Source organism: Mustela lutreola, chromosome X, assembly GCF_030435805.1.
Source record: "Mustela lutreola isolate mMusLut2 chromosome X, mMusLut2.pri, whole genome shotgun sequence".
Lineage (NCBI taxonomy): Eukaryota > Metazoa > Chordata > Mammalia > Carnivora > Mustelidae > Mustela > Mustela lutreola.
The window spans coordinates 117,296,335-117,316,164 of NC_081308.1; the positions used below are offsets into that span (position 1 = coordinate 117,296,335).

General features: G+C 43.3%; 1 protein-coding gene across 4 annotated transcripts in view; it reads left to right on the forward strand.

The window, feature by feature from the left end:
• SLC9A6 (solute carrier family 9 member A6) overlaps positions 1-19,830 on the forward strand; it is a 52,179-nt gene that overhangs the window by 19,728 nt on the left and 12,621 nt on the right. For 2 of the 4 annotated variants that reach the window (XM_059157275.1, XM_059157277.1), the window contains 8 exons: positions 599-745; positions 2,805-2,905; positions 3,195-3,283; positions 6,095-6,208; positions 11,190-11,301; positions 12,192-12,345; positions 16,426-16,515; positions 17,651-17,681. In XM_059157275.1, the coding sequence (XP_059013258.1) occupies positions 599-745; positions 2,805-2,905; positions 3,195-3,283; positions 6,095-6,208; positions 11,190-11,301; positions 12,192-12,345; positions 16,426-16,515; positions 17,651-17,681 (838 nt within the window). The remainder of the gene's footprint in view (positions 1-598; positions 746-2,804; positions 2,906-3,194; positions 3,284-6,094; positions 6,209-11,189; positions 11,302-12,191; positions 12,346-16,425; positions 16,516-17,650; positions 17,682-19,830) is intronic. The other 2 variants (XM_059157276.1, XM_059157278.1) reach the window with 1 other exon arrangement.

A 19,830-nucleotide genomic window follows, 5' to 3' on the forward strand; every position in this document is an offset into this window, starting at 1 on the left:
TTCCCTATAAAAGTCTATTTCAGTGAGTGAATAGATGTTAGGCATTGAGCCCATTCTGGTATTCTAAAAGTTGAAAGGGTACTTCAGTCATCTTTTTTTTCCCATAGGAAAAACAAAATGTGACCAGGTTGAGTATTGAGCAGTATTCTTTATATTCTTATGCCTCTGCTGAAAACAAGTGGAATTTTTCATTAGTTTGTTCACATTAGTATGTTAGGGCTTGTAGGCATTCAGTGCTAGGAAGTCTTGAACAGAGTCATAGAAGAATAGTACTGCAGTGTCTTGACACTGGAGAAAAAGGCTCAATCCAACTTCACATAGAAGACCTTAAAACATTCAATCTCCTGAAATTGTCATTTAAAGTAAAAGCTGAATTTTCTTGCTAGCTGGACCCACCACAGGGTGTTTTGGTAACCTTTTGTCCTTATTTTGCCCATTCAAATCAAAGGTTTTTGTCCCCTTTCCCCCGTACCCTCCTCCGGCCCTGATTTCATCTTTTGAGCTCTACGACTCTAGAGAATGTATTTATTTATTATTTTTAAGATAGTTTTTGAAGTAAAAGTTGCTTCTAGAAGTAAAAACGATCTCTTTTTTGTAGCTCAATAGTGGCATACCAGCCAGCTGGAGACAACAGCCACACCTTTGATGTCACAGCCATGTTCAAGTCTATTGGGATTTTCCTTGGGATCTTCAGTGGCTCTTTCGCAATGGGTGCTGCTACTGGGGTGGTAACCGCTTTAATATCCTTTTGTTAATCTTTCCTTGTTAACTGAAAAAGTGGTTGAATACTATATTCCATGGTCTCTCCTGCTCCATAATTGGTGTTGTGGTTACAATTATTTTTTTAAAGATTTTATTTATTTGAGAAAGAGACAGCATGAGAGAGGAGCATGAGCAGTGTGGAGCAACAGGCAGAGGGAGAGGGAGAAGCGGACTCGCCACTGAGCAGGGAGCCTGACGCAGAGCTCCATCCCAGGGCCCTGAGGTTATGATCTGAGCCGAAGGCAGACACTTAACTGACTGAGCCACTCGGATGCCCCTATTTATTTATTTCAGAGAGAGAGAGAGTGGAGGGGGAAGGGCAGAGGGAGAGAATCTTCAAGCAGACTCCCCACGAAGTGTGGAGCCCAGTGTGGGGCTCAGTCCCGGGATCCATGAGATTGTGACCTGAGCTGAAACCAAGGGTTGGGTGCTTACCCGACATCCACCCAGGTGACCCCATTGTGTTATAATTATTAACCTTATAATCAAGGACTTGGTTTGAAAACATTATGTAATCATCTTTACCAATAAATAAAGGAATTTCCTTATTTTGCATTGGGCTCCATGCTCTCCAACTTTCACTACCAGAGTCTAATTAGACACAGTGACTCTCTGGGAGTGAATTTTAAGACTATAGGCTAAATTGATATAAAGATAAATATATTTCACTGAGCCTCTGGGTTTTCTGCACTGCTGTTCATTTGCTCTTTGCTGAGTGGGACAAATAGGAAATGTATGACCATAATGTCAGTTGAACAAAATCAGCTTCCTGGGTTTGGACAGATGGGAGTTCATCTCTGCTCTCAATGGTTTTAACCTTCATTTCTAGAGTGCTTGGCACTGCCACTGATTTGCTATTAGAAATGTTGGGCAAGTCATTCTTGTGCTCATTCAGAAAGCACTCCTTGATTGCCTGCTGCGTGCGAGTTGCTATGCTCTGGGCATCAAAAATGGGCAAGACAGACATGGCCTCTGTCTTCCTGGAGCTTCCAGTATGGGAGCACTGGCCCTTCACCTGTGGGCCCTCAGTGTAGGAGGGTGGCAGGTGGGGACAGCAGGAAAGATGAGTGGGACCAGATGGTCTCTAAAGAGCTTCCAACTCCAAAATGTCTAAGATATTTTCATGTAAAACAAATACTTTTGGGGGCACCTGACTGGCTCAGTCAGTAGAATGTGTGACTCATGACCTCAGGGTTGTGAGTTCGAGCCCTACGTTGAGTGCAGAGATCACTTAAAAGTAAGATCTTTAAAGAAAGTAATAACAACAAATACTTTTTTTCAAGGATCTGTAAGTGTGCTCTCCTTCAGCCTCTCCTTCAGCTTTTTACAGGTGAACTGAGGCACAAATAGATAGTACAAAGTTCTGAAGGAGGAACCAGGACAAATCATACCGCTGTCCCCTTGCAGTCTCCTTGAGGGGAGGGAGAGTATCTTGTTCATCTTTCTGCTGTGGTACACATTTTTTGAAGCAGATGTAGATTTCGTCCTGAGATTTGTCACAGGTCTGCACAGGCCCTTCCCCGGTCAACTAACAAATAATTTTTAGATTCATATAAGTGAGTGACATGCCTCAGTTTCTTCATCATGGAATGCTCTACATCACGGAGGTACTAGGGGATCAAGTAAACATGAAATCTCATGGAAATGCCACGTTCTTAGTAATTGAAAATTGCTATAATTAGGGAAGCTGTCTTGCTTTGAGTTGCAGATTAATAGTCAGAGGGGGCCTGTCGTGTATCTGATTTGTTGCTCGCCTTTCTGACTGTCCTTTATGATGTGGTTTCCAGCAAGGCATGTGATACCCATAAAACAATTGGACTGACAAAACTATGTGACTTCCTCATGGAAGCAGAGACTGCAGACTCCTTGGTACAACACTCCTTTTAAGAAGTCTTTCACTTTGGTGCCTCCTTATTCTGTGTCTTGTGTTAGATTGAAGAACCCTTCTTGCCCTATCATGGTTGCCTTGCCTCAACTTATTTTTTGTAGTCTTACTTTTGTATTATGAGATCCTGTTACCAACCTTGACAGTCTTACGTGACAAAGTTCACCAAATTACGGGAGTTCCAGCTGTTGGAGACAGGCTTGTTCTTCTTGATGTCCTGGAGTACCTTCCTCTTGGCTGAAGCATGGGGCTTCACAGGTAGGATCCTTTCTCCTTTTGATCATCAGCCTTCACAGGGAGTGACTTTGCTAGTCATTGCTTCCACTCGTGGACACATCCTCTACCATTTGAACATACTTGTTAGCGTTGGGATTTGTGCTGTCACTTAGAATATAAAAAAAGATTTTTAATGGAAGTGGTTCCTCTTAAAGTAAGTCACAACTGGAAATTTCAACACTAAGCATATGATCTTCTGTAAAATACAAGCCTCGGTATGGAAGTCAGGAAGTCTCCTTTGATGTGAACTTGGAACTTGTTGTCTTTATAGGTGTGGTTGCAGTGTTGTTCTGTGGCATCACACAGGCCCATTATACCTACAATAATCTGTCCACGGAGTCTCAGCATAGAACTAAACAGGTAAGAGAAGCTTATAATTATAGTTTGTGAATAAATGTTTCCTCCTTGGCAGCAAAACCAAAGTCTGTCTTTACTGAAAAACCATCTTTGGTTGGTTCCAAATGATGTCCACTCGTTTCAGCTCCTCTTCCTTTGATTCCAAAGATAGATGGGATTGGCAGGTGGAAGGGTGGCAGCATTTAAGGTAGAGATAGTTCATCAGAATAGCTAGGGGCCATTATTACTGTGGCTCCGGTGATCAGTTGGCTTCCCTTCCTTGTTTTCCTAATCAAATTGCTTTTAAGAGGAACGTTTTGGAAGTTCACTCAGGTCCGCCTAGAAGGACCGCTGAGTGATAGAAACAAGATACATTTCTGATCTGACTGGCTCTGCTGCTGGGTGACATGGAGATGATCGACCTCCCATGGGCACCTCGCAGCTGCTCTGTTTCCAGGAATGTCAGCTACACCCGTGGTTGGGTTTCACATGGTGCTAAGTGATCGGGTGTGCAGGGAACCTGAAGGGACTTACAGAGGAAATAGGCATAGCGTTTCCTAGTCTCATGGGGCGTTTGGGACAAATGAATGAATGATAGGAAATGTCTGGAATAGAACTAAATGCATACTTGATTATGATTAGATGCCTCCAGTTTTGCCAAATGACTAGAACACAGTGAGATTAGCCTGGAAAGGACTCCCGCTCAAGTGGGAGCAAATGTCCTTATTCTTTTCTTCTTTCTTCTGGGGATACAAATTGAGTATGTGACCTGTGCTTTTTCCTAACTCTTCAAAAGAGTTAGACTTTTTTTCCCCCAAGCATATACGCTGAGGCTACAAATCCCTGTTATGAATTAATTTACTGTACTAAGTGTAGAGAAGAAAATCAGCTGGGGTTTTTGGTATTTTTCTAGACAGTGGAGTGGGGAATTTAAAAAAAAAAAAAAAGGTCTTTTGGTCTTGTTGGTGATTTGAAGCTTGTATAACATTAGAAAAACCCAGACTAATGGAACTTTTAGATAGCATGTTTCAAATTATTTGCCATACAAGAGGTCAGAGAAGTGGGGAAATGGTTTGAGGCTTGCGGAGGCTGGAAAACTATCATCGAAGAAATGGTATACCTAGAAAGATTGGAAGGATTCAGAAAAGCATAGAGAAAGGATAAGAAAAGAAGCTGTGGGGAAACAGTACTGGTAAAGGCAGGAACGAAAAGGTAGCTAGCGTCAGCGAATGGAAAGCCGCACAGTATGACACAGGGGTTGGCACACAGCAGCCAGACCTCCTGGTAAGGTCTGCGGGCTGACGATGATGATGCTGACATTTCTAAATGGTTGGAAACAAAAGAAGATGATTTTGTGACACAGGAAAATTCTTTGAAATTCAGACTGCAGGGTCCATTAGTAGTTTTATTGGCATACTGCCACACTCGTTTTTTTTTTGTTGTTGTTGTTTTGTTTTTAACATGTAGTCTGTGGTTGCTTTTGTGCTACGTTGGTAGAATTGAGTGACTATGACAGGGACCATGTGGCCCACAGAGCCTCAAGTATTTACTCTCTCTCTGATCCTTCATAGGAAAATTTTGCCAGCCCTTGGTATTGTGGTTCAAAGCAGAGAGTCTGTGTTGTTCCAAATCCTGGTTCCACTGCTTGCTGGCTGTGTGACCAGGGGCAAGTTACATAACTTGTCTGTTCTTCAGTGTTGTTATCTTTAAAATGAGGATCACGATAGTACTTACCTCATGGAGTTGTAAGATTAAAACGAGATAATGCTTGTAAAGTCCTTAGCATAGTATCAGGCATATAGTAAAAACCAGATAAAGCTTAGCTATTATGCTTAAACAAATAAGTATAATTATAGCATATTAAGTCATTTAAAGTAAATTAAGTATGTACTTACTTATTTCCATTTTTAATTTCTGTTTTTTTAAGAATGAGGCAAGCCCGGTTTAAAAAGTTTAACTTGCCCAAAGCCACACAGCCAGCAAGTAGGAAAAACAGGCTTCAAGCCAAGGCATTTTGACCCCTGGGCACCTGTTGTTACTTAACCACTACCCTGTTTAGTGGGGCAGAGGCTCGTGTGAATGAGCAGTAGTAGATAACCGTGACAGACGGACGGATGCTGGATTACACAGGGCCTGGGATTCATTCATGCGGCAAGTCAAGTCGCAAGTCTCAGCTCGCTGCTGGGTCAGTAACACTTGCCTGGGCAGTGGTGTGAACGGCGGGGCACTCAGGCAGCCGGGGAGGGGAGGATCACAGGGCTATAACCCGCAAGCCCCTGCTCCCTAAACAAGGGCTAAGACCCACGTGAAAAGTGAAATCACACAAGCAGTTGTCACGAAGCGTTCGGTGCCAAGAGAAAAGAATTTGAACTGCATCTTCCAGCCTAGAAGAGGGAGGTGTCTTCCAACTACCGTATCCAGAGAGACCCAGCGGACGAGGCTGTGGGATGGGGGCAGCAGGATACAGTTAGGGGCCCTTTGCAGTAATTAGGATTTGAGCTTGCTGAAAGCTTTAGACTAAGCCAGTGGCAGGGACAAGGAACCTCCCCATAGGAAACTTGACAGGTTTTGGAGGAGGAGGTGGAAGACAATGACTAAACTTGGGGATTGACAAAGGAAATGATGGGGGGACGTGCGGGGGCAACATTTCTGGCTTTATCTGTGGGACTAGAAATGTCATCCCTACATTTGTTCCCCTCTGAAGCACCTGTTTGAGGGCTATACATGAGCTTTACATATGTGAAGTGTCTACGTTGTTATCTTAGTGATACTCGTGTTTTCAAATTACATAACTTAATGTATTTACTGGACTAACCTTTCAAAATTTCGTTTCAGTTGTTTGAGCTTCTCAATTTCTTGGCAGAGAATTTCATCTTCTCCTACATGGGACTGACACTGTTCACCTTCCAGAACCATGTCTTTAACCCAACATTTGTAGTGGGCGCATTTGTATCCTTTATTATGTGTTCTATTTTGAAAACCTCTTTTCGGTTGAAATTCACACGTGTGTTCTGGAGAGGTGGTTGATAAGAATACATTTAAATATATAAAATTTTCCTCTGAGTAAAACAAAGGAAGAATTGCAACTCTTTTTCCTATTCTATGTATTCTATTCTCTTTTCATCTTGTTTATTACACAAGTAACACGGGTTTAGATGGCAGAAAAAGGTCTCCAACCATTCCAGCAGTCCCCCAAAATAAAACTGTTAGTCCTTTGTTGCTGAAGGGAAGAGAGAGCGCAGATCCTGGGAAAGGGTTTGCAGTCTGCACCGTGGGGCAGTGGCTGCAGGATGGTGAAAGGCTGAAGGGGTCTGCTTTCCTCTGTCTCTGTCTCTGGCTTTAAAAACCAGTCGAATGGAGAAGCTGAGCACATGAAAGCAAGCACTCAGTAGTGCCAGCCTTGGGAGAGGACAGGAGAAAATGGAATCTAACACGTGTGGGGAAGGGTAAGCGTCCAGCAGGAGGAGGCATGGCTCCGCCATTGTTGCAGGAGAGGACAGGGAATGTCAAGATGCAGGTACACACCTGTAAGGTAGAGTTCCTGTCTGATGGCTTCTATTTTTATCTGTAAAGTAGGAGGTGAGAGCATCTGCTGAGAGGGAGGGAAGAGCAGGTGGCCTATCAGTTTTCTATTGTATAACAAAGCACCCTAAAATGTAGTAGCTTAAAACAACAAGCACCAGTTACCTCACACAATTTCTGAGGGTCAGGAATCCAGGAACAGCTTAGCTGGGTTCTGGCACAAGGCTCTCTCCTGAGGTTGCAGTCAAGTTCTGGACTCGGGCTCTCCTCTCTCGGGACTTGTCTGAGGCTTGGAGGATCCTCCCCATCTCACTCACATGGCCTTTAGCCAGAGGCCTTTCTCCAGGGGACCTCCTCAGGGGCAGCTCACAGCATAACTTTGCCCAGAGGGAGCGAGCTAAGAGAGCATGAAGATGGAAGCTGATGTGCCTTTTATAACCTAATCTCAGAAGTGACTGTCATCCCTTTGTCCACATTGTATTGGTCACACTGATGGCCGCTGGTAAGTGTACGCAGGGACTATACGAAGGTGTGAACATTAGGGGACCCTCTTGGAGGCTGGCTCCCACAGGTGATCGGAGTTTTGAGGAGAGGGTTTAGAAATACATGTAGAGAGCGTGGGCAAGCGAGTGAGTGAGTTGACTGAAGAAATGCAGTAGAATTGCCGAGCAGTACTAAGGATGCTTTTGAGTTTGAGGAATAAGTGCGAACAGCAGAATCGGTCTGCCCTGCGGTACTACTTTGCCCAGGAGTACTTGGCTGGAAGCATGGAGAAGAGAGAGAGAGAGATGGGTCCTTCGAGGTTTGGGGTTTAATCAAGTGAGTGCTGTGAAAATGCAGAGAGGGGCGGATGAGTATAGGGTACCAGGAAGAGTGTTACTAAGATGTGGCTGAGAAACGAAGTGAGGAAGGGAGAGGACTGGTTGTTTGAGGGAAGGGTTGAGGGTTCTTTGGATGGGAGGTCCCAGGGAGATGGAGGTGGGGGAGCGATCCAAGGGGGATAGATAAATGTGAGGCATGGAAGCAGAGAGTGTGATTAGAGAGGGGGATATTTGAATTAGTAGTTTCCAAAAGGAATATTTTTAAAAACTACTTCCGAATGAAGTTTCTGCCAAAGAGAGTACCAGGAATATTTTTAAAATTACAACTCTAAGTAGGATCTCTATTAGAAAATAAGGTATTACTGAAATGCCATCCTGTCGTGTTTCAGTCTTCTGGGAATGAACTTCAGGCAAAAAAAGAGAAAACCCTATTAATAAGAGAAGAACCCTAGCTGAAGACTCCCAGGAGATCAGTCCCTTTGTATCCCGCTAGTCTTTGAGAAACTTTGGAGCTGTCAACTGGCTTGATCTCCTATACTTATCCAGAAATGAGGCTAAATATTCTCTATATGTTGAGTCTTCCAGGAATTCAGGTTCCTCAATGCAAAAGCCTACCAGGAATATTGACTTTTAGCAGGAAAGTGTTGTCCTCTTGCCAGCTCTATTAGTTAGGATATAGGCTTGATGCTATGTGACAAGGACCCAAATTAACCAAGGTTTAAACAAGATAGACATTTCTTTCTTTCTTGTGTCAAAGTCTGAACTAGTGTGGCAGCTCAGGGACCCAGGCAGCCTTCTTGCAACCATCCTTCAGGAGTTGCCCTTCTTCTTAGGGGCCAGCATGGCTCTCCCCTGTGTCTGCCAATCCCTTTAAGGACTTGATCCAGAATAGCCACACATCACTTCCACTTAACATCCATTGGGTTACACATACCTGCAGGAGAAGCTGGGAATTCTGTTCTTTATCTAGGTGATTGTGTATGCAGATGAAAATTAGAGGTGAAAGTGAGGAGGGTCTGCTGCTAGAGAGGAAAGGAGGGATATATACTGGGGATATAACTAGCAGTCACTGCCACATTGGCCCATGTGTTTTGTTGTTCTTTTTTTTTCTTTTCTTTCTTTTTTTAGGGACTCACTATATTTGATAACCTTTGCATTCTAGACTAGTTTTAGAAATAAAGAAAAATTGTGAAGATAATATAGAAGGTTCTCCTATACCCCATAGCCAGGTTCCCCTGTTATTAACTTCTCACGTTAGCATGGTACACTCATCACAATTAATGAACCAGTATTGACACATTATCGTTACCTGAAGCTTGTCCTGACACATTATCGTTGCCTGAAGCTTGTCCTTCACGCAGATTCTCAAGAGTTTTTCCCTAATGGCCTTTTTCTAGTCTAAAATCCCATCCAAGATGCCACAGTTCATTTAGTTGTCATGCCTCCTTAGGTCCCAGTTGACTCTGACAGTTTCACAGACTTCTTTTTGATGGTCCTTGATAGTTTTGAAGGGCTGCTACAGAATGTGTCACGACTAGAATTCCTGATGTGTTCCCCATCATTAGACTGGGGTTGTGCCTTATTTGGGAGGAAGATGCAGAAGTAAGATGCCATTCTCATCACATTATATCAAGGGCATATACTCATTAGCATGTGAATAATGATGGTATTAGCATTCATCACTTGACCGAGAGATAGTGTTTATCAGGTTGCACCACTGTAAAGTCATTCATTTTTTTTCCCTTTCTCTATTGTCCCACTTGGAAGGGAGTCACCATCCACAGCAGGAAGTTAGGTTCCACTTTCTCAAGGACAGAGTATCTACAAAATTATTTAGAATTCTTTGTATGGAGGACTTACCTATTCTTCTCCATTTGTTGTTTTATTTTCATTTATATCAGTATGGACTCACTGGAATTTATTTTATACTTCGGATTATAATACATTACTACATTTAAAAATATTGTTGCCCAAACTGTTCCAGCTTTGGCCATCAGGAACTCGTTCAGTGGGTACTTTGCTCCTTTGGCACACTCCCATCGTTGTGTGTTTCGAAATTTTTTCTGAGCACTGCCTTACTTTCTAGGGAAGATGCTTCATGCTCATCTTGTGTATTTCCTGTTCCAACGTCAAATCAACATTTTCCCAAGGATCCCTGGTTCTTTTTATTGGGGAATGGTATTAGAAACCAAGATCTAAGCTGTGAGTGTGTTCAGTGTTACTGGGGTGTCCTGGCTTCTAGGCACCCTCAGCTGACACTGGGAGGAAAGATGTATGTATGTACTAGCTCCTGTATGCACATATACCTATATGTGTGTATGTAATCATCCATATCGCTATTAATCTAAGCATAAGTTCATACTGATGTCTCTAACTCTAATCCATTACCACACGCATCATCCTGGCCTCCTCCTCTTGATGATCCATGAATTCCCATTCCAATAGTGAGAAATCTGGCTCCCACTGTCCACCATCCCATTCCTTTAATTGTTCCAGCATACGTAGGAGCATCAGAATCGTTAACCAGTACTCCCCATGGGAAACAACCTGACCAACAAGCCCATGATGCCTTTGTGCAGTTCCTTTTGCCTTTAGTCTTACAGACTCTGTCCACTTCCAAAGTTACTCCGGTCAACATTCTTTACTCCACCTAGTTTGTTTTTTCTCCTCCCCCAGCTTCCCCTACCTTGTCTTGTTTTGTGTCTTAAATGCTCCTTTTTATCCCTTTTAGAAAATGGGGTGGAGACTGTATCATAAAAATTGTAATTGCAAAGCAGGAGTGTCTACACAGCTAAGTGGGCAAAAAGACATGAGGATTGGTTTGTAGTTCAAACCAGTCTGCATTCCCATTAAAACTTCCTTTTGAAGCAGTGGGGATATGGTAGACTTGGAGGAACACACCTGGGCCAGTAGGAAAATCAATGGTATGAGGGGTTAGAGCTGCCCGTCTGTTTGTTCCAAGGAAGCAAGGGCAAGTTTAGCCAGTATTACTCTCCCTCCCACCAACACTGACTTAAATTAAGATGACTTAACCTATTACATTAATAATCTTACAGTTATTCCAAAGAAGATCAGCTTTTAAAAATGTTTCTATTCATCTAATGAATTTCCTATATGTTAGAGCTGTCCAAGTTGGTACCAGTTAGCCATATGTAATTATTTAAATTTAAGTTAATTTAAATGAAATAAAACTGAAAGTTTAGTTCCTCATCACACAAGTCACATTCAGACACTCACCGTGTTGGGGGCAGATACGGAATATTTTTTGTCATGGCAGAAAGTTCCATTAGACAGCACTCTGTTAGCAAAAGCAAAAGACTGTTAGAGACTGAACTTTTTTTTAAAAAGGTTTTATTTATTTATTTGAGAGAGAGAGCGTGGGGTTGGGGTTGGAGGGACGTGCACAGGGCTCAGTCTCATGACCCAGAGATCATGACCTGAGCCAAAAATCCAGAGATGCTTAACTGACTGAGCCACCCAGGCACCCCAGAGACTAAGCTGCTGAAGATAGCCTTTCCCCGTCTTGAGTGTGTAGTCTAGATAATATTAATAGTAAAATGAAATTAGCCTTAACCTATTAATTTTAGATTGCTATTTTCTTGGGAAGAGCGGCTAATATTTACCCCTTGTCCCTCTTACTTAATTTGGGTAGAAGAAGTAAGATTGGATCAAATTTTCAGCACATGATGATGTTTGCTGGTAAGTTGGAACTTTCCCTCTTGGCCCATTCCACGGAACCACTCACAACACATATGCTAGCTTGATTTTAAACAGGAATGATGTACTAGTAATATGACTCCCTTAAACATTGAAGTTGCAACCTCCAGTAGAAAATTCTTTTTATAGTGTCCCGTTCCCTTCTGTCAGAATTTTTTTCTGTTTTCAAATTCCTGGTTCAGAAATACGTCACATGTTGTAAAGAAGATAAGGATTCATGTATTTTCACACAGAAACCTGTGTGTGAGGGTTTATGGCAGTCGTAGTCATAATTGCCAAAACCTGGAAATAGCCCAGTAGGTGAACCAGTAGGCACACCGTAGGATGTCCATGAGGCCATGGGGTGCTCCTTAGCACTGGAATGCCCAACTGGGGATACATACGCACAGTGCCTGAGAGGCGTTGCGCTGCGTGAGAAAGAAGCCAGTCTCAAAGGGTTCCATTCTCAAAAAGACAAAAGCACAGTGGTGGAGAACAGCTCAGGGGTTTGGCAGGGTAACAGAGAGGTGCAACTAGAAAGATGTAGTACCAAGGGAATTTGTACCAAGGATGTAGTACCAAAGATGTAGTACCAAGGACACACGCCTCTAGCCACTGTCCACACTGTCCCACTTTTTGGGACTGCACGCCCAAAAAGAGTGGATGTCACTGCGTGTAAGTTTAAAAATAAAATTCAAAATATTGCTAAAGGGTCAGCACATGTTAGGATCCTCTACTCATTCTCTGTATCTGTATATACTTTTGTGTGTTAGTATATATTACATATTTGTTCACATGCTTCTGAGTTCTTAGAATGTGCCTTACTTCTCTGAATTTCTGAAGCTCACATTAGTAGTGAGTTACTGAAGAAAGCCTCTTTCGTTCCCTTCCAGGCCTCCGTGGCGCGATGGCATTTGCCTTGGCCATTCGCGATACTGCCACTTACGCACGGCAAATGATGTTCAGCACCACACTTCTGATCGTGTTTTTTACCGTGTGGGTATTTGGCGGTGGTACCACTGCCATGCTTTCATGCTTGCATATAAGGTAGGTAGTGTCTGGGAAGCTCATTTTCATATTAAATTCTAATTTAGGGTTTTTTTTCTTTCCATTATGAGAAAAGTTTAAGCTTTGACAAATGTATAATGTTTTATTCTTCCCTTCTAAAAATTACGTAACCTGTAGTACAGAGAAAATCGGAAATGTGCAAAAGAAAGTTAAAAACCATTGTTTACACTTTGAGGGATGTCCATCCAGATCTCTTGCTATGCATTAACATGTATTTTTAACAGAAAGGGGCAATGCTGCAAGTATTCTTATAAAGCGATTTGTAAACGTAATTATAGCGTGGGCATTTATGTTAGGAAGTGTATTTACATCAGAACTTCATGGCTGCATACACCATAATTTATGTAACCAAATCCCTATCTTTGGGTTTTTGCATTATTTCTTGGATTTTTCTGTTACCATTACCATTTGAGGATTTTGCTCTTAAGTGTTACCATTAACAGCATGAGCATACATAAATGTACACACCACTGTGCCCTTGTTCAATTATTTCCTTAGGATACATTCCTAGGAGTGGCATTGCTTGGTCAAAGGATATGCCTATATTTAAGGCTTTTGATCCATATCACCTGACCAGATAGAAGATGTTTCTTCTCATCTGCAGCATATAAGACAGTCCAGTTTATTCCAATCCTAATCAGATAGCTAGACGTTATCCTTCTCTCTCAACTTTATGATCAGCACTGTCTCTAACCTGACAGTCCAAGGCCAAGATTGCAAGGTCTTAGTGTTAAATTCATACTAGTTAATGTATTCAGTTGGAAAGCTCCCTGTCTCTCAGGAGTACTGCATTGTTTCCATGGATACAGCAGCCTGTGTTGCTAAAGCTTTTGTAGATTTTAGTTCTGTGTTTGGCTGAAACTTCATAGACCTTCTGCTGAGCCTCTAGAATGTGTAGGGTTCATTAGAGAAAACAGTATTTCATGTTTTATAGAATCTGTTCTCTACTTTTTCCATTCTATTATGCCTTTCCCTTAGACATTCTAGAGACTAGCCGGCCCTAAATCACACTTTGAATGTTATTATTGTCTTTATTTCTTTTTACTTTTCAAAATCCTTTATTACCATTTCTGTGCTATTATTGTAAATAATTGCAAATAATGTTCTTCTAATCCAGATCATTACTTCAGGGAGGACCTGGCATTTGTTAAGCACCTACTATGTGCTGGGCATTGGGCTAAGTACATTTCATGTATTCATCTAATCACAATAGCTCCATTTTACAAGTGAGGAAATAGTGGCTTTAAAAGTTTCTAAGTTGTTCAAGGTCATACAGAGAAGTCACAGACGGAGGAGCCTCGGGTCTCACCTCATTTCTTGTAGAACGTGCTGCATCAAGAAATGAAGGTGTTCACTTTTGGAAGGATTAAACTCCTTTCTTGCCTTAAGAGCTTGTAAATGAAGATTCGTCCTTATTCTACTGAGAAGAACAAAATTCCATATAAGATAATTTATGAAAAGTAATGCTCTTCGGTAGAGTCTCAGCATTTCCTTGGACTCAGTTCTCTTTCCTAACAACTCTCCACACAAAATACCCATGCCTACCACTGCCCCCTGAAAAAAAACCCACCTAGAGTTGAATCCTCCTCACCAGATTTGCAAGCCCTTCGGTGCCATCTTGCCTGTCCTGGAGCATAATTTGGCACTTACTTACATGCATTGCCTTACAATCTTAGGTTAGTTCTTACTGTGCTTGGTTGGGGCTTTTTGGCCTCTTTGTGAGCAGGGGCTGGATTTTAAGTTTCCTTTCCCTCTCCCCAGATTTGTCTAGTACAATTTTGAAGCTGCTGAGAAGTCCTTAAATTTAAGATTCATACAGACCGAGTTTTGACTTCGAGTTCTTGCTCCTTCATTCTCCAATTCTGTGGTCTTGGGCAAATTCTTAACTCTTCTTATGCCTCAGGTTCCTCATTTGTAACATGTGGGTAATAGTACCTGCCTCCTTGAGGGTTGCTGTAAGGATTCAGTGAGCTAATGTCTGTAGAGATCTTGGTACAGCATTTCCAATGTACCTTTTATTCATTCATTTGATTAATACCAATTGATCGCCAGCCACGTGCCAAGCACTATTTTAGGCCCTGACTTCGTGGTTCTCAATGGAGGGCTGCAGTTTGGCAATGTCTGGAGACATTTTTGATTGTCACAAAGAGACGGGGCTGCTCCTGGCATCTGGTTGGCAGAGGCCAAGGATGCCTCTAAACATCCTATAGGACACAGAGCAGCACCCCCACAGCAAAGAATTGTCTGGACCAAAATATCAGTAATGCAAAGGGTAAAAGACCCTGCTCTGGAGAGATACAGTGGTAGCAGTAATCTAGAAAAGTCTACACGTTAGTAAGAGAACACAGACAATAAGCCAGCAAACAAATATATGGAGAAAACAATTTAGTGCTGTGATGACAAACACGATACTGTGAGAGCGACTGGGGATAGAGTGACTTTTATATGCAGAGGTCAGATAAGGTCTCTCTGAGGTTCCACTGGAGCTCAGTCTAACTGAATGACAAGAGATGATGAGTTAAACAGTGAGCAGAAAGAAGAATGGTCCAGGCAGTGGGGAACAGAAGTGCAAAGGCCCTGAGGCAAGAGCAAACTTTGCCTGTTTAATAAACTGAGGGGGAAAAAAGCCCACATAGCTGGAATATAGTGATTGAAGGGTGGGCAGGAGCTGAGATGGGCAAGATCCTACAGGGGCAAGGGTTGGCAAGTGTGTCCTGAAAAGGGCCAGATAGTAAATATTCTAGGTTTTGCTGGCCGTATGGTCTCTGTCTCAACTATTCAACTCTAGCGTGAAAGCAGCCATAGATAATGAGTAAATCCCTTGGATTGGCTGTGTTCCATCAAAACAGGAGGCATACAGGATGGGGCCTGTGAGCCGTAGTTCGAGGAGCTCTGCTATCTGGCCTTGTAGGATGTGGGGAGTTTGGATTTTAAAATCCAATTGGAAATCTTCTAGGATTTTAAAGCAAGGGAGTGACATGATCTCTTGGACCATAAGAAAGGATTGCTCCAGCTGTTGTGCAGACAAAGGCTCCTCAGTGAGCTAGAGCCAGCCAGCCAGCTCTTCCTGCGTCCTTTCACGTAGCTTGTGACAGTCACACTTGGCTCCCTGTCATTTCCCGCACAGACTTGGCACTTCTCGGTCTCCGAGCCTTTGCTCATACTGTTTCCTCTGCCTGGACTTCTCCTTCACCCTCACCGCCCCCCCCCCCCAGGAAATAGCACAGCTCAGACGCCTCCTCCCTTTGCCCTGTTCTGTCGGACCCCCTCTTCCCTTTGCTTAACGTGGCCATGGCTGTTACAGCACTTCTGTCAGTCTTGTAATGGCCGAAGAGCCGACTGTCCAGTGGGGGTGAGATGAGGCTTCAGATGCTTTTAAACTCTCTAGCTACATTTCTCATTTAATCCTTGCATCAACTCTGTGTGGTGGATATGGTCCCCATTTTCCAGGTATAAAATTGGGGTTCATCAGGCTGCATAGCCAAGTTCACCCAGCTAGAAAGGAGCTGAGGCCAGACTGGAGCCCGGCCTTCCCCAGAGGCAAAGCCCCTGGGGATTGCGCTCTAGTTGTGTCTGTGCCCCCCACTAGTCTGTGAGCTCCTTGAGGGCAGGTGCTGTGTCTCATTCATGTCTATGCCCTGTGCCTAGCACAGTGCCTGGCAGATAATAATTGCTCTATAAATGTTTATTACACTGAACTGGCTTCCAGTAACATTCCAAGTATTGCAAATGTGCTATCGCCAAGACCACTAGATGTCACTTTAGATGCACAAATGTGTCTAGAGTTCAATACGGCTAAGAAGGTATTAAACAGCTTCTGGACATTTAACAAAGACAAGATGAGCCTTTTGAATTATGAATCTGGTCATGGCCATCTGTTTTCAAGCACTTGACCATGATTCACTCGCCTTCCAGATGAGGTCTTGCATCATTTTCCTCCCTTTAGTGTATTCATTTTCTGGGATGCTACTGCTACAGCTACTCACACTGCTATTTTTCTTGTGTTGTCTGTAGTAGTGACCTTAATCGATAAACATTTGAGCACCTATTGTGTATCAGGTACTGTGCTAGACTCTGGGGCTACAGAGATGAATTGAGACATGGCCTTTACCCTCAAGGAACTCACAGTCTATTTGGGGAGACTGACAGGTAAATAATTATACTCTACTGTGTATTACTATAGAGGAAAAAAGTATTATTATAGAGGAATCTAGAAAGTGCTGTAGGACAGAGGAAAGAATGGTTCCAGCTGCAGGGGTCTCAGAATGGTTCTTTTGGAGCCTACCAAAAGACTAGGAAACACATGAGGGACAGTGCATTTCAGATAGAGGGCAAAGGCACGGAGGCTCGGGAGAGTATGGGTCTGGGGACAGGTGTAGGTGGGGATGGCTAATACAGGGTATATAGAAGAGAATGAGGGGAAATGAGGGTGGAAAGCTAGGTTGGAGTGGCAGGCGTCACTAGTCTTAGAGTCCTCGGTGCCACCCAAAGGGCTTTAGGCTTGGCCCTCTGGGTTATAAGCCACCCTCAAAGTCTTTTGCCAAGTGAGTTCTGTACTTTAGACAGCTCACTCGAGGGGGTATCCTGGCAGTCAGACAACCTTATAGCCAATTGCGACAGACCTCATGAGTCACGGTGAGGCCTGAGCTTGAGCTGTTGGAATGGAAAGGAGAGAAGGATGTGAGAAACAGGGTAGAGAAAGAACAGACAGAGTTGGTGGGAGCTGCTGTTGCGAGAGAGGAGTCCAAGAGAGCTTCCTAATGAAGCTGTTCCCTGGGATACGGAAAGGAATTTTAAGCAGATGAAAGATAATTATGAAGAAGCCAGGCTAATATCTGTCCATTAGCCTGTGAAAACAACTGTAACTGGGCCCTCTCTTCAGTCATCATAACAGAATGTTGCCATGAGAGCTGAGAGGTCCGCAAACACGCAGCTCCCTCCTGGAACTGCGCCGTGCCGGCCTTGTGTTTGGAACTACCCAGTGGTTCCTATCCAGCCTCCAGTGCCCTGCCATTCAGTGAAGAGAATGTTATTTTTCTGAAACTGGTAAGTGGGATTGCAGGAAGAGAATCATTAGTAGACCCTGCCTGCCTCGGGATCCAAGCTGTTGCTAAGGAAAGTAGCAGGAGCCAAAAATCTACACCAACAACCAGAGAGAAGCAAGAAAAGAGTCACCATTCCATAGCTTGTGTGTTGGGGAAAGTAGCAGCCTGACACGGCGCACAGGGGACTAGACCTCATTTTGGCCTCAGGATCTCATTTGCCTTTTGTGTTTCTCCTTTAGGGTTGGTGTTGATTCCGACCAAGAGCACTTGGTAAATATGTGTTTATGTTGTCTCTAGCGTTCCTGTCGAACGTGCAGCCACTCGGAAAGAAATGGCCTACCGTACACTTCATGCCACTGTTATTTAGACTCTGTCCTGTTTGCACCAGTTTTTAACTGACATCATTCCTGGCTTTTCTCACTGCTTGATAGGGACAAAACCAAATTTTAGACAACATATGGTTATCGGGGGTGACAGCTCTCCTGTCTTTGGGCCGGCCTGGGTTTGGCCGTGGAGCAAAACAGTCCCTTAAGCACTCCTAGTTTTCAAGTGGCGGCTCTGGCACATGGAGCCTTTTTCCACTCTGGTTTGCGCATGAAGGCTTGTCTCTGATGTCAGCTCCACTCCAGCTGCTCTTCCTGTGTAACTCTCAAATTGGATGACCAGCAGCTGCCCTTGAGAACCACCTAGAAGCTTTGCGGTCCTTAGCCAGTCTTCCCTGGCTGGTCAGGAGAATGTACTTTCTCGTCCCGTGCCTCTACCTTGGCCAGGTCTCCTTGCTTAATTTTAGGTGTCCTTTTTTCACTTGTTCCTCTGAACCTGACCCTGGTAGGTGCCTTCTCTAGACTGGCCACCCATTTCTGGTGTTTTCCATCTGCTTTTTCATGGTTTCTGAGCACCACTGAATACGTGACTCCATCCTAGACATTAGATGGGAAATCACAGAAATAATGTTTTGAAAGATGGAAAGTCTCTCTTCCAAAACACATTCTTTTTCTTGTCTGAAACAAGCGGTGGTCTGTTTGTCTTCTGGGTGGTTCAAAAAAAAAAATTCTCAGATTCATTTCCTAAATGCTAATTTTGTTAACTGTTGAGTGACGAGTGTGTATGTAATACAGTAAGTACTTGCCTCTTTTGTGGTCCAAACCAGACTAGTTTAGTTTCATGGGCTTGAAATACTTGTGCAAACCAGGCTGGACCAATCCCCATGATGCCGAGCTGCTGGGGTAGTTTCTAAGGGGTAGTAGTTCCTCAGGCCTCCATCCCCGTGTCCCAACAAGAATCAAATATCATACGATTCACCAGACCAGCGCTTGGTCATGGTAAGTCTCCCCCTGCTATGTCCCCTCACAGAGGAGAGATGGGAAAAACAAAACCAGGTAGGTGAGTACCACCTGTGAGATACAGAAAAAAAAAAAAAAAAAACATTTTTCCCTTGCCTTCAAAACCCTGTGGGTGTCTTGCTTTGTTGCATCATGTAGTCAGTATTTTGAGTGTCCACTGGGAAGCAGAGAGGAACGTGTTAGGAAGCACGGAGTATGTGGGGGTTAGAGGTATAGGTGTTTATGTAGAGAGGGGATCATGAGATTTATAGACCCATTGCTCTTCAAAACACAGAGACATACAAACCTTTGTGTACCAGTGTGAATGGAAGTGCAGGTGTTTTTCAGCTCCTGTAAACCCATGCAGTATTCTCAAATATTCTTACTTTGTGTATGTTTGGATACATGTTGAGAGAAAAATTTACTTATTTATTTTGAAGATCATGAAAGACAGGAAAGAACCAAAACCCAGAATCTAAACTCTGTGTCCTTCAGAAAGCCTGGGACCGTGGAACATCCATGCTAGAAAGGGCCTTTGAGATTCTTCACCCCTCACGCTGTGTACACAAAAAAATCCAGGCTCAGGGAGGGTAAGGGACATGTCCAACTAGTTCATGTCAGAGCTGACAGGAACCAGATCACCTAACTGCCCCACTGCTGACTGTACCGCATTACAAATAAGGACCCAGTTTGTTTTTGGAAGCTATTTTAAAAGAGGCCTGCTTGCTTTGTTAGTTTTCCCTTCTAGCCAGTCAGGCTTACCATGGAATTTTTCTGCTTGCTTTCATTTTGGTAGTGTTCTAAGAACATAGCATCTTTGCAGAAGCCCGTTACTTTTGGGACCCATAACAACTCCCAAAGATAGGGATGTCAATGTGATGTTTTCTGTTAAGATGCAATTCACATTGTGGGTGTAAGTCTTGCAGATTTAAGGGCGAATTATCACACATTGATTTTTTTTTTAAATGACAGTAGACTCATAAATCAGCAGGCAGCCTGAGTAATAGAGGTATTCAGAAAAACATTTCAGTTCCGTATTCCAAAGCTGCAGTATACAAGCTATTAAATGTCTAATGCTACCTGTGATAGAGGGTATC